Source organism: Lonchura striata, chromosome 1 (assembly GCF_046129695.1).
Source record: "Lonchura striata isolate bLonStr1 chromosome 1, bLonStr1.mat, whole genome shotgun sequence".
Taxonomy (NCBI): domain Eukaryota; kingdom Metazoa; phylum Chordata; class Aves; order Passeriformes; family Estrildidae; genus Lonchura; species Lonchura striata.
The window spans coordinates 45,373,442-45,394,362 of record NC_134603.1 but is presented as its reverse complement, the minus strand read 5'-3'; the positions used below and the strand labels follow the sequence as shown (position 1 = coordinate 45,394,362).

The 20,921-nt window shown below is 38.1% G+C and overlaps 1 protein-coding gene across 1 annotated transcript in view; it reads right to left on the bottom strand.

Annotated features, from left to right (window-relative positions):
- Nucleotides 1-20,921, bottom strand: part of CDH2 (cadherin 2) — a 114,417-nt gene that overhangs the window by 7,892 nt on the left and 85,604 nt on the right. The window contains exons 8-15 of the mRNA XM_021525736.3: nucleotides 19,061-19,198; nucleotides 18,516-18,701; nucleotides 16,335-16,591; nucleotides 14,855-14,997; nucleotides 13,448-13,681; nucleotides 12,898-13,131; nucleotides 11,510-11,649; nucleotides 511-675 (exon numbers count right to left, since the gene is read on the bottom strand). Of these exons, the coding sequence (XP_021381411.1) occupies nucleotides 511-675; nucleotides 11,510-11,649; nucleotides 12,898-13,131; nucleotides 13,448-13,681; nucleotides 14,855-14,997; nucleotides 16,335-16,591; nucleotides 18,516-18,701; nucleotides 19,061-19,198 (1,497 nt within the window). The remainder of the gene's footprint in view (nucleotides 1-510; nucleotides 676-11,509; nucleotides 11,650-12,897; nucleotides 13,132-13,447; nucleotides 13,682-14,854; nucleotides 14,998-16,334; nucleotides 16,592-18,515; nucleotides 18,702-19,060; nucleotides 19,199-20,921) is intronic.

Genomic DNA, 20,921 nt, shown 5'->3' with positions numbered 1-20,921 from the left:
TACATAACATTTAATTTAGCTGCCCTGCTCACTAATCGTATTTGATGGAATTCTTTTGGTCTTATTGAAGGTACTGAAGTTCCACTATTATCTGGATTCAAATGTATGAGGAGAATCAAAATGAACTTCTTCCATTATTAAATTACTGTGAATTAATAAATGAATTTAGGCTACACTACTATTTTGTTAGTCTGTTTATTACTTGCAACCCATTGCATAATCCTGCTTGGAGATATTGTGGTTGCTGCTGATAACATACTATGAATGTAATTAATATGAGTGCATAGAAGTTAATTGATATATCTTGCTTTTCTGTTTGAATGAGTTAATTAAATTTGTCTACACTTTAGAAGACCATATTTATTTATGTCTAGTGAGACAATTTTAATTGTCTGAGGAAGTTTTAAAAAGTTATTATGTTCTAACATAACAGCTAGTTATGCAGAGTAGAATAAACAAAATATAAAAGATTATCAGATGTTAGGAGGAAATCTTTTTCCGCTTCTTTACCTCATTAATGAAGTCCCCAATGTCCCCAGGATGAGGAGCAGCTGATCTGACTGGATACTGAGGTTCTGCAAGGATTGGCCTTTCATCAAGACGCCTGATTCCAACAGGTTTGATGGCATCTGGTTCCAGAGTGTCAGGCTGCTGGAGCTGGCTCAAGTCATAATCCTGCAAAATATGAAACAGACACAGTACGTTAGCAGAATTTCAAACAATATCTGTCAGGGGGAAACATGAGAAGGAAAAAAAGGAAAATGCAAAGTAACATTTCACCAGAAGTCCTGTTTTCAGGATTGTAATGCGTACTGAGAATAAGTCAATAACGCTGTTATTTGCATACCAACAGGATATTATTTGATTTATACTCCCTAAATCTCCTGGTTTGATTCTATTCCATCAGATTTGTAATGCTTCTCGTAAGTTTTCCCTTGAGAAGCAGGGATTTGAGTAGTACTATTAAGGGACTAAACACTTTACCTAGTCATGATGATTTACAGCATAGAGCAAAGATGCCAAATCCAACTCTTATTTTTCTAAGAAAATAAATACCATACATTCTGACAAAAAAATAAAAGGAAGCACAGTGTTCTGCAGTATTTTCTAATACCTTCAAAGAATGAATTTAAGACTCCTTGCTGATTTTATGTGGCTTCCATAATATGAAAGTCAAAGGGGGGAAAATGTCATAAGAAGTACAAAGCTTCTCAGATTTGACCTTAATTCTAAGCACTTTCTGGAGATTACTCATGAATCTGTTCATTAAGTACTTGATGCTGCAGTTTCAAACTCTGGCAGCCTGATGAAGTTAGCATAGCAGTATGAATTCCAATAAGCAGTATGTATGTATGTGAAAAATTTAATTAGATCAATGTTTATGCATTAAACATAGATATGCTTGAATTCTCTTTACACAGTGTGATGCATTTCATCATTGTCATTCTCCTCACTATTGCAATGTCTAGAAGAAAGTCATGCTCTAGGATGCCTTTACACAGGGCATTGGTGAGAATGCACAATTAAGAACTGGACTTCACACCTTAAACAAAAGCCATTCAGGAACTACCAGCAGATGGGGGCTCATGCCAGTTCTACTGTAGGTCACATACCCTGCCCCACAAATAATCCAAGCAGTTATAAACATCCTAAATAAGCTCTTCTATCCATCAAAAATACCAGTTTTTCAACAGTGCTGTTCTGATAAAAATCTTATTTATAATCTCAACTTGCTGGAAGTTGTCTGTTCAGACTATTTTTTATTAGCTCCTTACCAGCTCCTAAGGGAATGAGTGCAAGCTTTTATGGCTGCTGTTATCTCATGGGATGTATGTAGATCCTTTCTGAGACTATGACCTCCTGTGACCCTAAACCCAGACTTTTCAACAGGAGAAGAATTCTTTTTGACAGCAGTGATGGTAGTTTGTGGGGAGAACTGTAACTGATTATCAAATCCACTACACCTTCTGATTTCTTGCTTGGGTTCTCAGATGACTGCACACAAATATATAGTCAAAGAAGGTGGAACAGCTCCACTGAGATCTGAGAATGCAGTTTCATATGCTTTAATTAGATTACAAGTTCCTTGGGGCAGAGCTTTAACTCCTACCCTTCAGTACTTCATGTACCAAACAGAATAATAAGTGATCTCCAGGAAGCAGTATGAATCAGAGAAAAGTAAACAGAACAGAACTTTTTATCCTTTCCCTTTATTACGTAAAATAAATCAAAATAGTTTAGAGACATGCTATCAAAAAATCCTATCAAACAGAGAAGAATGTACTTTTTAGAATTTATAAATATGTAACATGAGTGCTTTTCATACCCACCCAAAAGATAAAGGTGGAAAACACCAACAGGGAGAAATTAAATATATGTATATTTTTTTAAATCTAAGCATTTCATTATGGAGGAATTCAAACTGGTATGGTTAAATAACAATGTATGAAAACCAGAAGACCATCTCTCTTCATTTCAATTCTATAATTTTTTCCCTAGCCACACACATTTGTATACAATTCTTTTACTTGTTAGTGGTAATACAGAAATATAAATCAAGTTTATAAGTCTATTATGTCCATATCTAAGGCATCCTTTTGTATGTATTTAATAGTTGGAGACATATGCAGACTCTAATAGCCAAGAACTCAGAAAAGATAGCAATCTTGAGGTAAGAGCAGTGCAGAATGTGTCCTTACGTGGAATCCCACTTTGGTTTTCTTTTCTAGGGCAATTTATGACACTGTCATTTAGCCTTCTCTCAAAGGAAGTTTATCTTGCAGGTCTAACAGTGTCTGGATGAGAAAAGAAGATCCATTGTATGTATTACCTCGGGCTCTCAAACCCCTCCTATCATTAAAATCAATACTAACTGGACACCAGTGGGGTATGGCCAGCTCATCCAGCACCTCCCAAACCGGCTGAGTGCCAAGCACCATGCAACCACTCCAGCTGTTTCAACATTCCGTCTAAAGTCAACTCTACTCAATTACTGCAAAGTAAAAAAAGGAAAAATGTTTTAAAATGGCAGGCCATAAGCTGTATAGAGGTGCTGAGGTCCCATGTCTTCACTAAGTGCTACTTTCACAGACAGGAAAGTGGGAAAGCTTTTCACATACTACCTAAAGCTTTTGAATGGACTTACAGGTTAGCCTCAAACAGAGTTTGTTAAGATAGTTAACTGTAGAAGTGACAGCTGAATGGAAAACTGGCCCATCAAAGAGAGAACAAAACATGATGCGATAGGTTGGGACATACAGCTTTTGTCAGTATTCTAGGTCATCATTTTTACTCTTAATTTCAGGATCACAATTCTACAGTGTTTTGGTTTTGCTTCAGTCTTTTCCCATATAACCAGTTAATAGCTAAAATCTGCTTATGGATTATTGGCAGTTCATTGGGGAAGAAGTCTTGGCCCTCCAATGGAAATGTACTTCAGCGAGAGTTGTGACCATCCAATTCATATGGCTGCCAATTTTTGTCAGAGATATTTACTGAGGTAAGGCTGCAATTCTAGAAAAATATTCCTTCAGTCTGGACTTGAGCACACTCAAACAGATGCTTTGTTCAAGTTTTCTCCTCCTCAAACTTCTGGGCAAACTTATGATTGTTGATGAAAAAGAGACTCTACTTAGTTTTTCTCAATTGTAATATTGCTAAGACATAAAAGTTTGCTCCATTTGCATCTAGAAAAACTCAAGCCTTTGGAAACCAGAAACTTGGACTAATCTGATAGGCCAAACCTACAGTCAACAGGGAAACAGAAACCTCACATTCTACAATAGGGATGTAAGTGAAGCAAGCTGAGTGATTTTTTGGTTTTGTGCTTGTTTATGAAAGGAATTTATTATCACTGGAGAAACTATAGCTGCCTTTTCGATAACTGGTGGTTAAAGAGATTACAAACTTAATGTGCTACAAGAGCATTTTATCAGAAGTTTCATCTTGTGAAATCAATCTCACTGCCCCCCTCAAACCCCACTAACCTCCTGTCCCCTCCAAGCTGATTGCAATATTGACATTATTAGGCCTTCACTTAGTTCTAACAGTGTTAAGAAAATTCCTCAACCATTATTAGTTCGAACCATACATTCCTGAAACTTGCAATTCCAGTGAAGAGTGCTGAATGTCAGAATCAGGTAGCCAAGCCCTACAAATTACCAGAAATATATGCAGAAGGCTCTAAAACTCCCCAAAGCACTTATTTAAGAACATCTACACAGTAGTTCAAAGCACAGTTCAAGTATCTCAACTTGAAGAGATGAAACATGCAGAATAGTACAAAAAGCCATTTTACACTCCCCAATAATCACTGAAAAACAGGATAATGCAGCCTTCAAAAATCTCTACCCTAAACAATTTCCTCTTAGGCAAGGCAGCCATTCACTGAACAGCACCTAAGTCCCTCATAGAGCAGTCATCAGTTACAGCAGGAGACGTTTTAAATATCTTTTATTTTTTTTCATCCTCATTAGTTGTTCTAAATTAGAAGATTTACTTAAGTTCTTGGGAAAAACCCTAACAAAGTAAAAAATGTTTACAGTAATTAATAACTGCCTTATATGAATATATCCTGGAGCATTATGATGTAGAACTGCAAACAACAGAATGAAATCACAATGAACTGAAACTATAAAATGCTATGCAGAGACAGGATGGACTTTTTTTGGGAAAGGAAAACTCAGAAAATATTTTAATACATTACATCTGAATTGAACTTTCCACTACCACAGCCTAGTACCTGGAATGTGACTGACATTCGTTAATGATTTATGACTCTGGCTTCTCTGCTGTCTCAGAGCTCTTGGTTTATTTCCTGGCTGTTCATGAGACTGTGTGATATATTCCTAGGGATGACTTGGGTTTTCACCTTCCACAGAATGAAAGCTTTGGCTAGGCATGAACATAGGACTGGACACACATGACTAAATGTAACAAAACCACTATACCTGTTTCTCATTTTCAAGGGATGTACCCTTTGCAAAGAAATACGGAAGTTCAGCTCTACCCCCATACAAGAAATAACTTAATTGTCACCAGATCACTTTGACTTAATTTGATGGCAAGACCTGTAAGTGTCTTTCACTCAACACTATCAGCTGCAGTGGTTTAGTTGCATATAAAGCAAGAGTAGCAGAAATCTGAATTTTACCTGCTCCTTTTAGAGGATGGAGCCTTAGTATAAACTCAGGTTTTTCGTTTCCTGAAGAGAACAGAACTAATAATGACTCTGAAATACCCATGGATAAAACATGTGTCCCACCTTGACTTTTTGTTCCAAAGGCAATTACTGTTTACTCCAATAGGGAAATGGGATGGGGAAATAAGGAAAGAAATATTTTACTTCTGCATGTTCCCACTGAAATCTTACAAAACCAAAAAAAAACCAGAAAAAAAAGGCAGTGAAAACCAATCCTGCTATATATTCTACCCCCAAACCCAGCAAACATCACCCTAAAAACCTATCAGAAATTTTCAGTTAAAATATCGCCTGAGTTCAGCAAAATACTACAACGGCCCTGAATCTTATATTTCCTGAAATTATGAGATTTCAAACAAAGCAAAGATAGAGGACTGACTAGATGTAGGCTGCAGGTGGGAGGATAGTTGAAATGACTACACCAACAGTTGCTCTTGGTTTGTCACTTGCTTTTAGATTACTTTCTGCCCTACCATTTTTACCATTTGTTTTTATTATAGATACATCTGGAGTACTACAAGTTAATAATTTTCAAGATAACAAAGAAGCTATCTTATCATTTTCATAATAAAAAAGGTGAAAGTTAAGCTGCAGCTGCAGATACAATGCAGTAACAGGCAAAGGTTCTAGATATGATAAAATAAAACAAAACAATTTTGTAATGGAATTATGAGAACATTACTCTTCATATCATGAGATAAAGATTCACCAGGAATGACAATAATTCCTCCACAGGAGCACTGTATGAGTCACTTACTCAAAAAAGTGAAGCTAATGTCTTAGTAAGCAAACACAATCCCTGAAATAACTACCTTTTAATTATAGTATTGTATATTCATGGGGAATATCATAGCAACCTTTATTTCATTCATTGTGTTTGAAATTTCAGAACATAAAACATGTTCTATACTTAATGCAATGCAAAATGAAGGTTAAAAACTGAGAGTAAATGATCTCATTAACACTCAGGTTGGTGAAAAAGAAAATCTAATCACTTGGATTTATAAAGTTCATGGAGTAGGTAAGGACCAGTATCTTGTTTACAACAAGTGGTAAAAAGACCCAGCACAGAAGATTAAAGTTATCTCAAAATGTGGGCATACAGAAAGATATGACAATACGAAAAAAAACCCCAAAACCCCCACAAAAAAATTCAGAAAGATTGCCTAATTTTGCTTTTATCTATGACACATAAATGCTGGAACACAGCTACCCTTTCATAAAGGAGCAATTTCTGTTCAAAATTTAGATCCTGAACACATAACAATAACCATCTTTTATTTTTAATGCAATTAATGCCATTAAAATAAATGCTATTATTTTCTCTATTTCCATAAATATGTAAAAAATATGACAAAAAAGCAATCTATTGATGTAAAAAAAAACTGAAGTAGGAAGGACAGTGACGACTCCACAGCAAGAAAACCACTTTGAGTAATAGTAAAATCATTGTACTGAAATTCTTGTGCTGAAAAGATCTGAGAGCTAGATTACCCCACATGTTCAAAACAGCTCATCTGCAATACTTTAAAGCATAACACCCACTTGCTCAGACAGCTTGCTTCAACAAGACTACCTGCATGAGCAAGTACTACTAAAATTCAGAAAACATTATAGAAATGAACTCAAAGGAGAGAATTATCTTGTGCAGTGAGACATATACAAAAGCAATTACATAAAAAAAAAGTATCATGGTTATCAGGCTGACGTATGCTGCACATATCCCAGTCAAGCACTTACCACCTCAATATAAGTCACACAAATGGCCCGAGATATGTGACAAAAATGAGTTAGTGATGACTATGGGTTGTGATGCGCTGTGTGCATGAACTACGCTGCAGACACATGCTAAGTGCTTCAGCACTCAGCCAGCAGCAGGTTTGGGTTCTCTGGAACTGAGACTGGTGTTACAAGTTCAGAGCACACTCTATCAGGAAAGAATACTCACCATTTGCACCTCACACCTCCCCCATTTGGTGAACAACTACAAGCTACGGATCATGAGGTTAATTAATAAGAGAGGCACTCACTACAGTTTGCTAATTTGAACTTTCTGTTTCAGAATGTAACGAAATATACTGTCCCCCATCCCTAAGAGTTTAAGATTCAGGTACAATTTTAGGAAAACCAAACAAAATACACATAAAACAAAACAGCACAATGCCAAAGAAATCCCCAACCCCAACATTTCTCCCCTTCCCAAACCAGTCACATTGACTTCTGTGGAATGATGCTGACTCAAACCCTCTCATGATCTATTCTCCACTAAGTCAGGTAGCTAAACTACTGAACATATAAAATAGTAAAGAAAATCCTGAGAAGAATCCAAAGCTTTCTATCTGGAATACCTCTGCTTTCTCTCATTCCTCCCTTATCCCCAACTTCTCTTTAGTACAGTCATTGTTCACAAAACCCAGACAGTTGCAGCCTGGAACAACAGGAGTGCTGGAAACATTCTGGAGCCTGTTTTTCAGCCTGCTTTTTTTTGGTGAAAAAAGTCCAAAACATTTCCAGTGTTGACAATGCTCTTCAGAGGCAAGCAGGCTGACTTCAGTTATGACCCACAGATCAAAAGCTTTTCTAGCTTAGAGAATTAATAGCATTTTTCTCAGCTGCTGTGGAGATCACACGACCCTGTGTACATCATGCCGAGGTAGAAGACAACTATGAATCATTCAAGATCCTCAATTTTCTTGACAGGCATTCAGTCTGTCAGACTGAACAAAGCCGGCCAAAATGGCCTTGGATGGGATTAACTGAAGACCTTCACGATGGACTAAACTGCTCTTTTATTACAGATTTCACTTCATAATTCCTTGGAATTGCTGGCACAGGAGAAAAAAAAAAGACAAAACACACCAACAAAACCAAACAGGAATTCCAGCTTGTTTCTGGCAGTTGCTATGACTCAGAGGAACTAGTTGGAATTTGAACTCATCTAATTTCTTACAGGAGACATCACTCTGATAGAATGTACAGAGAGTTTGAAAGGAATCGGCTGAACATGTTTTAGGAGTTTCTGGGTCTGCCATGACAGCTAAGAAACCCAACTCACATAATTTCAAAATAAATATATTAAAGCTCTCAAATAAATAAAGTATTTTAAGATAAAATACTCAAAAGTTTAATTTGTTTCAGATAAAGAGAGACCTAAGTTCTATCACTTACCTTCAAGTCCTAACAGTCATATCTTCAAATAACCTAAACATCTGGGAAATACCAGGTCACACAGGGTAAATCTTCAAGCTGTCCTTCTCGAGTAGCATGTGATTTTAAAAAGTAATTTGTTGGCTATAAATAAAAGTAATTTTACATTTTAGGAAAATATGTGAAGCTTTTAAAATACTGTTTTCACTGGGATGCACATGAGGCTTTAAAATTCCTTTTTATTTCTCCACATGAGATGCACTCTGGGCTGGACAGCTCTGTGTTTGAGTCATCTTGTGTACTGCCTTCTATTGAAGCTGCTTGTTTAATCAGTCCTCAGGATTTTAGAGACAGTGCACCATTAAAAAAATTAATATTGACACAGAGCACTTTACTGTAATTTGCTGATGACTTATGGATCCAAGATTGAAATGAAGCAATTTTTCTTGATTTTAATAGAACAGTAGCAGTTTTACCCTGTGAGGCCTCATTCTGAAAATACATTTTTGATATTAGCCCCATACTTTTTTAGAACGCTCACTTTGACACTTGAATACTTTCATTAACATTGACAACAATGCAAAGATCTTTATAGCCAATACCCTTTGCCCACAATGCTGTACACAGCTTTGCATTGCTTATGCAGTATTTTGCTAAGCTGTGGTTTGTAAAAATGAGATTACTGCTTGCAGAGAACTTGTTGGGACATTTGAAAAGCTTTGCATTCTAAGTTCTGAAATCTCACATAAAATATGTGCAAAACCAAATAAACCCCAACGAAATATAATTCTCCCTCTTTCCTCTTCTCCCTGGGCACAAGGGATGAGGGGGGCCAGGAGGGAACCATGAAGAAACAAACCTAGGAATTATTACCATGTAGTTTAAGTACAGGCGGAATTTAGATTTTAAAAAATGCCTAACCAAAATAAAGTAAAATAATCTCACTGAAAAACAAGACAGAACATATTTATATAATCCATTGTAGATAAGAAAATGAGATGAAAAGTTTGTGCTCTCTCTTCATCCATTCTGCATAGAACAAATTCTCAGCTTTCAAGCTATGGGAGAACCTACCCCCATTTTGCCTATTAGAGGTATAAAACTGGCTACATTAGAAGTGGTCATAAAAGCTTGCTACACTTTGTACAAGCTGTTCTTTTCTGGACATGTTTCCTTTGTTTAGAGTGTGCAAGGGTGTTTTAGATCCCCAGAGCCTGGCCTACTGTCAATGGATCAAAATAGGTACCTGTGTACCTGAACAAAGCGACTGCAGTGAAGATAACGAAATTGCAGTAGTGGCTTTAAAATTCATCTTAAGAAAGTAAGAAGGGGATTTGTGACAAAAAATCATTCAATCTTTTGTAAAGCCCTTAAAATTCTCTAGGTCTAGACGCTTTCTATGCCCACTGTGAGAGAAAACAGTCCTAATTTCACATTCCTTGCTGTTTTCCTGCCAGTGCACCCGTTGGCAGCTCTCCTTTCGCTGCGTGCAGCACGTCCATCCACTGCCGGCGAAAGGCTGCGATTATGGACAGCTTACGTCGTGCTCATCTCTGCGGCACTCGCAGGATGTCTCACTCACTCCTGCCACACCACCCTAATCAAACCTCTCACAAACACAGCACTGCCAACTGGAGAGGAGCACAGCACAAGATGGGCAGAGGAGAGACTTCAGAACCATTCCCATTTTGCTCTCATTGTACACTCTCACAATGCTTACCGTTTCTGATGTGCAGCACAATCCCTCCCAACACTACCCTACCATCACCTATGGCTTCCCGATGGACTATACTCAGACAACCTAACCCCTGTCCTGAGGGTTGCCTGGACAGTAATTAAAACTCAAAGATCCATGACGATTGCTGAACAGATCCTCCAGAGAATTCGGGATGAACAAGAGCTGGGAATATGTGAACTGAAAAATTACTTTTCACAGGACTGAGTTTTCCTAATTTTAAGACTGTAACTTTCCTGTACAATAACAGGTGCACAAGCAGGATGCAGTTCTTGTACTGAAACTATGTACAAGTAACTGGAATACATGCATAGACTCAAAGGCTTGTTTTCACTTTATTTAACATAAGCATTTTTCCAAAACTGCATAAACTGAAGTTTCCTTTGAAAACTGCCTAAGAAGAACATTATTCAGAAAAGCCAGGAAGTAGGAACAGTACTTGGGGAAATGCAGGAAGCATGGAAATTACTAAGGGGAACACAAATTTCAGATAAACAAATGAGCAGAAAGAAACTATAGAAGTCTGTACCAGTGAAGGGAGACACTTTTCAGATAACTCAAGTGCCAGATGACTGAGACTGGGGATGTGTGGAAGAATTGCACTTAATTTTTCAAGGCTTTTAACTGGAAAATTTCTTAGACTCTATTATAGGCACTGTTCTCTTTGTAATTACGACACTCACTTCTACCATTGATAATGTGCATAAATCTGCTGTTTGTCATGTTCATAAAGCACTTAACAAACGTCCTCTGAAGGAAGGAAATCACACTGCTTGAAAATCCACTAACTTGGAAAGAGATGGGGGCAAAAGACACTATTCTTAGCATATACACATCACTCCTGGTCCTCTGACATATCAGCAGTGGTTCAACCAGAGGTGACATGAGACAAAATGCATATGGCACCTGCCTGGGAAAGTATTTAAATAAACACAGATGTGCCCTGACAGCTACTTGAAACCTAAATGCTTTCCAAGCTTGAAATCCCACTGGTGGCAAATCTGTCAATAGCCAACATTACTATTTATCTAGAAAGGCATTCACCCATCACCAAGAAAGGGTTGTATTTGGTTTAGATTATATTAGGCACCTTGCACTCGTGTTGCTGTACAAGTTCCCAGACAAGGAGTGAGGAAAGTTTACAGACAGCAATGACAGTGGATGTTAACTTTCATTTAAATATAACAGCCCTAACTAAAATCTGGTCAGAATGCTTTTACTGCAAGAGGACAAGATACTGTTCTTACATCTTATCCAAATGGCAAGCAATGGCACAAAAAAATGAGAGAAAGTAATGTTTTATTTAAAGTTATTGCCTTCAGTACTTAATGTAAAAATTAGCTACCAGAGTGTTTTAATGTAAACAAAATAAAGTAGAGTGAGAAGTGTAAATCTATGCATAAATCTATACATTAACCTTTCCTCACCTGATCTTCTTCTCCACCTCCTTCTTCATCATATTTCAGAATATTGTCCCTCACATCATCTTCAGGATCAATTAAGAGCTGCTTTGCCTGACGCTCTTTATCACGGCGTTTCATCCATACCACAAACATTAAAACTAAAACTATAATGCAAAAATGGAAGAGACAAAACCACATTTTAAGTCTGAAATACAGCCATAGAAAATAATAGAAATTTAATGTCAGTATTTTAAAAAATAAAAAAGAAAGAAAAAAGCAATGCAGTTGGATTTGACTGTTCTGGATAAGGTACAGGGTTTTTTTAAATTAATAATTTGACAGAAGGCAGCTTAAGCAAGAGATGTTTAAACTCAGACCACTCTAGGCAATTTGGTTTGGAAATCAATCACATATTCAAGGTTGTAAGTAACAAATCCATTCCACATCTGCAAAACAAACTTGCCATGAAAAGAATTAAGAAAGACTATGCTTCATAAACCACTATATTCAGAAAGAAATCTCTCCTTCAATAAGACTCTGTTAGTTTCATACCTGGCATTTAAAAAGTATCTTCTGTCAAGAAAGTAAATGCACTGTGTGCTTGTGTAAAATCACATGCTTAGGCTCACTTTTTTTTTTAATTACTCCTTTCCATAATTTTCTATGTTCTAGATGGGTGCATAGTGTACTATGACCAGGCTAATCTCTCCCTTGTGTTCCATCACAATTGGCAATCACTTAACTACAATGTGTAGGAGAGGTAGCTAATCTAATTATCTAATTTACTACATTGGACAGACATTCATGATATTTAGTCATTTCCCTTACTCAATGCACTTCACACAAATCAGAATACTAGTACAGCTTTTCACAGTACTTAAACATACACATCATTGCCCTTCTTGTCAGTCCTTATGTGAAGGGCTGTGACATACTACTTTCCAACAGTAATTCCTACTTGCATTAAACTGAACCACAGTAATAGTAACATCAGAGCACTTCTTAAAAGCAATGCTTTTAAGCATTACCACCTGCTTTGGGTGGCACCAAATCACACAGTACTGGCAGCACAAGACAGATTAGAAGCCTGGGGACTAATCACATCTTCAACCTGGTCACTCACTGATGTAACAGTACAAGTGTCCATGGGCATAAATGGAAAATCTCTTTTATAAATCCACTGCAGGGCTTGACTGCCAAACAGGTGCTAGCTGTACACTATCCAACTCCAAATCCTCTACTATCAGGAAGTTTTCATACTTGTCCAGAACACTGAACCATGCAGCAACAATTCCTGGACCTGAGCCTTTAATAACTCCCCTGTGTTTGTCAAGGTACCTGATACTAAAATGTAATATTTTACTTGCAAAACAAGAGTAAAGGAGTTAGAATTTAGAGAGCTCTCTACTCACTGAGCAAGATGATGATACAAAGCAGAATTGCAATGATGGCACCAGTTCCCAACCCTGCACCAACAATCCGGTCAACATCTGTGCAGTCGCCATTTAAGTCACACTGGCAAACTTTCACCTTCAGCAAGGAAGTGCTGGATGCATGTGGATTTCCAGAATCTGTAATTACTATGGGCACGTCATAGATACCGGCCTCCAGGAACCGGATTCTTAAGGAGAGCTGGGCGTGATCACCTGTGTGTAAAAACAGAGGCGCTGGTTAAAAAGTAATATATTGCTCACAAGGGATTAAAATAGCATCGGCAAAAATAGCTCATGTTTGAGCTCAGCATTAACTTCTTGCTCAAACTACTATAAGACACTCAGGGTAACAGACCCCCTGCGTGCTGTGACCATCTTTTCTTAAAATTTTTTGTTCTCTGGGGAACTTATGCTAAAGTCATTTCTTGTTAATATCAACCAAACTCATGTATGTTGTGAAATAATACCAAAGAGAAGATATTTCCAAAAGTTTATTTAAAATGATGAAGATTTCCATAATGTTAATTACCACTAATTCGAACAATGGTCCAATTCCTCTTAATACTAGCAGGTGTGTCAGGCAGCTCAAAGGCAAAAGGGCCTGCATTTGGATCTATGTCAGGGTCTACAGCAGTGATGTTAATAGCATTAGGCTGAAGTGTTTCACAAGTTGTGGCTTCTTTTGGATGCACTTGGGGGGCATTATCATTGATGTCCAGCAGGTATATCTGAAGTGTGCCAGTTCCACTCATGGGGGGTATTCCTAAAAGAAAACGAAATAGCATTAAGCCTGTTTCCAGTTGCAACGTTATTTAAACGAAGGTGTACCAACACACATGTTTAACTCAGTTTTGGGATTCTGTCTTTTACAAAACCAATCCAACACTGTCACTGGTCCTGCTAACACAATAATTCTTAAATAGTCTGTGCTCAGAAAAATGTCCCGACTCGGCAAAATTCAGAAAATAACTGCAGGTCCATAGATCACAGACTCACCCACTTCACTGACCAGACAGACAGTTAATCTCCAGAGACTGTCCACAAGAAAGACTTCAAAGAAAGTGCAAAACTGGGACGATTTGTCTTCTGGACAAATTATTTCCAAACTTTGAAGGCATAAGATCACCCTCTACCATAACTGTGCTTCTTAAATTCTTTCTAATACTGAGTTTCATCATGCTATTTCTGGACATTCCTGCCATCCATATCGAATGTGTGATGCTTCCATAAATCTTGCCAGAATCACACACTGATGTGATCATTTGGCACTGAATTTTTCAATAACTAGCAATGGTTCTCATTCCACCTCCCATAATCTTCCAGTTCAAGTTATGTCTTTTCTCCAGACCAGAGTCAAAGTACAGAAATAGTTGATCTAGTTTCCAGTTCAGAAAATTTTACCCTGTCTTCTTTCCAAGGCAAATAGCCTCAGTGTTTCAGTTTTCCCTTATAATGTGAGAACGTCCCTAACTGTGCCTCTTCATCTTCCTGCTATCAGCTATGAACAGTACAGCACTCCAGCTGAAATCAAAGGCCTAATTTCTGAGCAGTGTTAATTGTCATTAACAAACTGACAACAAAAAGATATTTTTCCCTCTGCCCTGCTGCAGCCTGAATGTGGGAAAATACAAAGCCCCTCCAATGACACATTACTCCATATAAAGCTCACTCATGCTGTGCATTCACTCAACCTACCACACTCCCATGCAGGGCTTTTTAAATTTTCTGTCAACTCAACTAATGTAACCAAGACAGTATTCTTCTATAAACTCAGGGAATTATTCTTCAGCCATTTCCCAAGTAGTCTAATGGTAATACAGATTTCCAATGGGATATATCCTAAGCATATCCTGTTTTCTGCCCCAGTAAAACCAAATGCCATTCAATCACAAAGATTAAAAGCTTTATTTAAAAAATACACAAAATTGATACATACCATTATCAGAAGCAAGAAATGTTGCATTATACATATTATTTTGCACATATATTGACTCTCTGTCCAAAACAGCTGTAGTTGTTATTTGTCCATTAACAGGGTCAATCTTCAGCCAGTTTGCAGGATCTGAAAGTTTTGAGTACCTGTGTATTTAATCATAAGTTGTTTTATTTATCTGCCAACATAAATATTGACAACAAAGAGAGCATTAGTATTTTAATTTGTATTCTGAACATGTTTTTGGAATTTGAAGATAGCATTTTACACATTTCCATTTATCAAGTACTGTCAGTAAATTTCTTGGAAATACATATTTAAACCAGTCCTGCATTTTGATTCTTGAAGTGCCTTGCCCTGTAGGTTATCATGTAACTGGAGAAAATAATAGAATTACCATAAACTATATAACATTAATACTCAAGACTCAAAATATTCAGTCAGGATCCTTCTTAGTTTTTCTACACCTACAGAGATATTCATACTAATTTTCATATTGTCAGAGTGCTGAGAGCAGGAGAGAGGTAAAAATGGATATGGTTAGTTGCACTAACTCACATTGTTCTAGCACTTCAGTTTCACTTCATTTTCAGAGGCCCTGGTTTTACTGCATGTTTCTCATCTTAATTTGAAAGAGAAGTGTCTTTCAAAACCATTATTCTATCTGATACATTTTCTCTTTGACATTAATCAAGTGCAAGCTATCTTAGTCCTCATGCTGTCATTAGTACGATGGTTATGTCCAGAAATGAGCGAAGTATTACAAACATACAAACAGCTAACCAAAAATCAAGAGAAAATAAAATTGCAATAATCTTGATTTTGGAAGGAAAGCCAGAACATAAGTTTTTGAGTTTCTTTTACATTAGCTAAAAAAAAAAAAAAAAAAAAAAAAAAAAAAAAAAAAAAAAAATAGCTGGATAAGGTGAGTTCTGACCCATGGGCAGTCACAGCCTTAGCTTTGCAAATAATGACATGAGGCATGCTTGGCTAGAAAAGTTTTAGACACAAGAAAAATTATGATCAATTATGATAATAGCTGTCAGTACAAGAATTCGCAAACAACACCACCGCTTTGCATTACTAGAGAAAAATGAAAAGAAAACCCTTCAGATTTCACCAACAATCCCAATTTTGTTGCCATGGGAAATTACTGGTGAATTTTAATTGCACATGATCTTAGTTCACAGAAGCCCATGTCTGCTCTGACTGAATTAGTTGGGATACTTTACCACAGACGCATAATTGCATTCTGTCTTGATGGAATGGGACTCAGGATGAGAAGATGACCCAGTTTACACACCTATGAATACTGATCAGTTCACCTTCTATACAGCCAAAAATCCCTTTGGAGAGATCTGCACAAAACCCACAGGATGTGCTGGGACAGCTGCCTGCTACGGTAAATGCAGTAATTTCACATGTCACCTCTTTCCTCCCCACCCATTCCCTAACACAGATATTGCAACGTGCTTATACAGACCTTAGAGACGTTTGCTGCATGTAACGATCTGGGTCCTGAGCAGTAAAAGTTGTCAACATGCTGCCAGCCATCAGCCCTTCTTCCTGACGCACAAGCTTGGGGTTTGGAACAAAATACGGGCTCTCATTCACATCAATGACCGTAATGGACACAGTTGCTGTTGACTGAGGAGGATGCTGAATCCCCTTAGCCAAAGGCACTTGATTTTCTGCAGCTACGGTAAGTACAAACATCCTGTTGGTCTCGAAGTCGATAGGCTGGGAAGAGCAAAGAGCAGGAAGTGTTAACGTTCACTCACAGTAGCAATGGACACATAATTACATTTTAAGTTTAAAGCCCATTTTTGAAGATTACTTGTACTGCTTTTCTCAAAAATGAGCACGGAGTCTGAAGAGAGTACAAAATCATCACCTCAACACAAGCCCGTGCACTGGGGCTTTGCTTAGCAGCATGTGGCAGTTTCAGTTCTGCACACAGCAGCAGCAGCAGGTTTGAAGTCAGAAGAGCTAGAAACCTTGTCCTTCTGGGATTTAACCTACTCTGGTACTGCCATTAGAAACAAATGAGGAAACGAACAGTTTAATCACAAAATGATGAAGAAGCTCCCAGCTTTGTGCCAGGCACTCACAGGTGCCTCCTGATGATCTCTCATGGGGACAGAAAGCTGCCTCTTTCTGTTAGAAGGATGGAAGTTTCCTTCAAATGAGTTCATGACTATAGCTATTCCCATAGATCAGAGATTCTCATGTCTTCAACATCTCACTAGAAAGACTCTTGGTAATCCCAGTCAACCTGACTTCTGATACACCTACAGCTTCTATCTTCCCAGTGAAGATAACCTTCCATTTGGAGATTTCCTCATTGAACCAGAAGTCCAATTTAAGAAGAAGTCAAAACAGTGGGAATCTAGAGTTCCTTTGTCCTGCTGCACAGGGTTGAGGCATTCCTGGAGACAGGATTTCCCTTTGTACTATGCACTGTACTACTCACACAGATCCCAGATTGGAAGAAAACTCCGTACCTTACTGGGGCAGCTGGCATGTAACAGTATGAAATAAGTGACAAGAGACAATCTAATCTTCATTACAGGTTGACAGATCAACTCATTGCACTGCCAATAAAAACTGTAGGCAGGTTTCCAACTTTTCCCATGTCTGGGCACTTAAAGAAGTGCTAAAAAGCACAGGCACTCACATAATTCTTCCTGGAAGACTGCAATGAAACAATTGGTACCTCCGGGGAAGAGCAGTTATAAACCAAAGAGAGTTATTAAAAAAACCTTATATGAATTACTATTAATGCTGCATGTAGGTTGTATCTTTTTGTCACCTAGATACTGGGAGGATTAAAACCAAACAAAATGAAATTAAAATAAATGAAACAAAATGAATCTAAATGAAACAAAACAAAACAAATAAAAAAAAAAAGAGAGAAAAAAAGTGAATTTTTTTAATTTCCAAATGGGATCACTGGCATCGCACATTTGACTTTGAAATGGATCAGCCAAAACCAGAGCAGGCCAACTCAGAGATGAGACATTTATCAGTGGGTCATGAGTTAAGGTGGCTACTGCCTGGCAGTTTTAATTATAGAACCACATTGTTATTATCACTTGAAATAAGTCATCCCTCAACACAGAGCTGTGCTGGTAGAGAATGAAGATAGACAGGTTATTCCATAAAAGGTATTTAAATGAGGTTTTAAAAATAGCCAGTCTTTAAATGTCTCATGTAGAAGTACCCTCCCACCTATCAATTTTTCCTCCCTGATTGTGCTTTGACTGCCTATATCTGTTCCTTAATGGAACATCTTGACATAAAATGTGCAGACAACATGTGTGACTACTAATTGAGGAGGTAGGAAGTTGTTCTTTAGACTAGCAGAAAATACTAAGGAGACGCTTTTTCACAGAGTAATTTCTAACTTTCAGCAGATAAAGATTTATAGATTCAAGACCCGTAATTTTTAATAACCTAGCCTGATTTTTAAAACTGAGCAGGCAGAATACTATTGATAGCGTAAGCAAGGTAACATTCAAAGAGACGGATTACTAGATTCCACAAGAAAGGGAGCATCCATTTTATTCCAGATTCATGCTGGCTTCAGGAACTCACATTTCCCCCCCCTTTGGTGTTCTCCCACTTCTTTCATCTGTGCTGAACTCTCTGAAGCAAGCCTTACCTTTACGACCGTCACCAGCCCGTCGTTGCTGTTGGGATCGGTCAGGATGGTGAAGCGGCCCGTGGGGTCCCCCCCCGTCATTCGGTACAGGGCGTTCCACGCCGGCGTATGCGGCTGGTCTTTGTCTGTCACCGTCAGATTCGCTACGATCACATCCACCCTGTTCTCCGGTACTTCCCCGTAGAACTGCAAAAACCATGGGAACACTTCACCTCATCTGGAGGAGCATGCAGGAGCCACACCAGGCTGAACATTCATCAAAGCAGGGCAGCCCATCTCTCTTCACTGGAGCTCTGACAATTTAGCTAATGAAGTTTACCTGAGGCCACCCAGAGAACCAATGGCTTGATTCTCTTGTCAGCTTTTGCCTTTTGGTCAAAAGCAGAACACAGCATATAGGGAATATATATTCAGCACATATTTTGAGTCTGCCTGCCAGTATGGTATTTAATAAGTAATCAATATTTACTGTCTGTGACTATAATGAGAGAAATAGAATGGTTATAAATATGCACATCCTTCAGTAACTCCTATCCTGTACTTACAGTCATGGCAGTGAACTCTGGAGGATTGTCATTGATATCTGTCACAGTGATGACAGCAGTTGCTGTGTTTGAAAGACCATATGTTGGGTTTCCTTCCATGTCCGTAGCTTGAATTATTAATGTATATTGTTGTACTTTCTAAAACACAAAATAACAACATAAGTTTCAGACAAAACTAACATTACCATAGGACAGCAGGTGTTCCCAAAATTGCACTCTGCTAAGCAATGGAACATATCGCACAGTTTATTCTAGTTGGCATTACCCAAAATGACAGGAGCAAAGTTTGTGCCACAGGACCACAGCAGCAGGTTGCTTATATTGAACTACTGTTTGACTTTCTTGAAAGGCCATCAAGGTAAGGACAGGCTGACTGCTTCCTACTCTAATAAATCAAACCACTTTAGACAGTTAATGCATGATCACAGATTTAACAATGCTTTTCAAATGGTGAAAGAAGAGCCAGAGTGCATTTTATACTAAAACAGGGAAAGTCCTCAAAAGCATTTGAGAGCACTGAGCCAAGGTAGGTTTGTTGGCCAAACGACCACAACTGCCAAGGATTTGTTTCAGCCAAGCCTGAGTATAAAACTGCTGCTGCAACTTCTTGTGATCTCTATGGAAACCAAAGATGTCGAGGCCAACAGGGACAAGTAAGGGCACTGTGAGAAAGGGGGAGGGAAGCACCAAACGGGCTACTTCCATAAATGTTAAACACCCTGGCTGAGTATGGCAGCCATGGGCCCCCTCTCCCCGCACTGCTGCTTACAGCCCTTGATCTGGGCACTCACTCCCCCCTCGCAGCTGGAGTGGGTCCAGGGTCCCTAAGCACCAGAAACGCCTGGCGGAGACCTGACCTCAGCCTGGTGAGCTGCTTAAAACAACATCCACAAGGGTCTGTTAAAAAAAAACAACCATCATAAATATACTTTCTGTATAGAATTGCTGAAAAAGTTTATTTTAAATCATTGCTCTCAAACATTGTGCATGCTCCTTCATTTTTCCAGTTCATTGTCCTTCCTTGCAGAGAAATGTTACCATTCAGTTCTTCCCAAAAGAAAGGACATAAGGAGCTGCTATTACTTTGAAACAGCACTTTCACAAATGGTTTACTAACACTGGCAAAAACCTTTTGGCAAAATAAAACTATTTCAAGGAGGGTCTATTTTTATGTTTTGGGGATTTTTTTTTTCCACTTGGTACATTATTTCCTTCCACTGTCTAAAGAGTGGGGTATATGACAGATTACTTCTCATGGAAACAATTTATAGAATAATGAAACATGCTGAGCTGGAACGGACCCATCAGGATCAGAGAGTCCAACTCCTGACCCCAAGCAGGACACTCCTAGAATCACACCATTTACAAAAAGGAATTACAGGTATTGATACAAAAAATAAGCAAGGATAATTCCACTGATAGCGTTTAGCTTTCTTTCAAACTTTGGCCAGACAGTACGACAGACATGAGAGGTTTAACGGTTTGCACATTTCGAAGCATCAGCAATGAGTCATGGAATAGAAAGTTTTTCAAATAAGCTGTACAGATCTTTATAACTCCCACTGAAGATAATGATTTATGCTCATGCCCTCTTTCATACAGAAATTCTTACAAGACACTGTAAGGGTATTGCTACATATGTGTATTGCTATGTATGCATCCAACAATTCTCTAAAAAAAGCAAGACTAGTATAAAGTCTAAAGAAATGCAGTATACATGTTTAACAATGCATAAATAAATAAATATATATATGTATATGAATTCTGGCTTGGAAAATGTACTTGCAAACTGACCTTTCAAATACTTTAAACATCTTAAATGTTTACTTCATGACACCAATAAAAGCAGCAGTCATGAGGG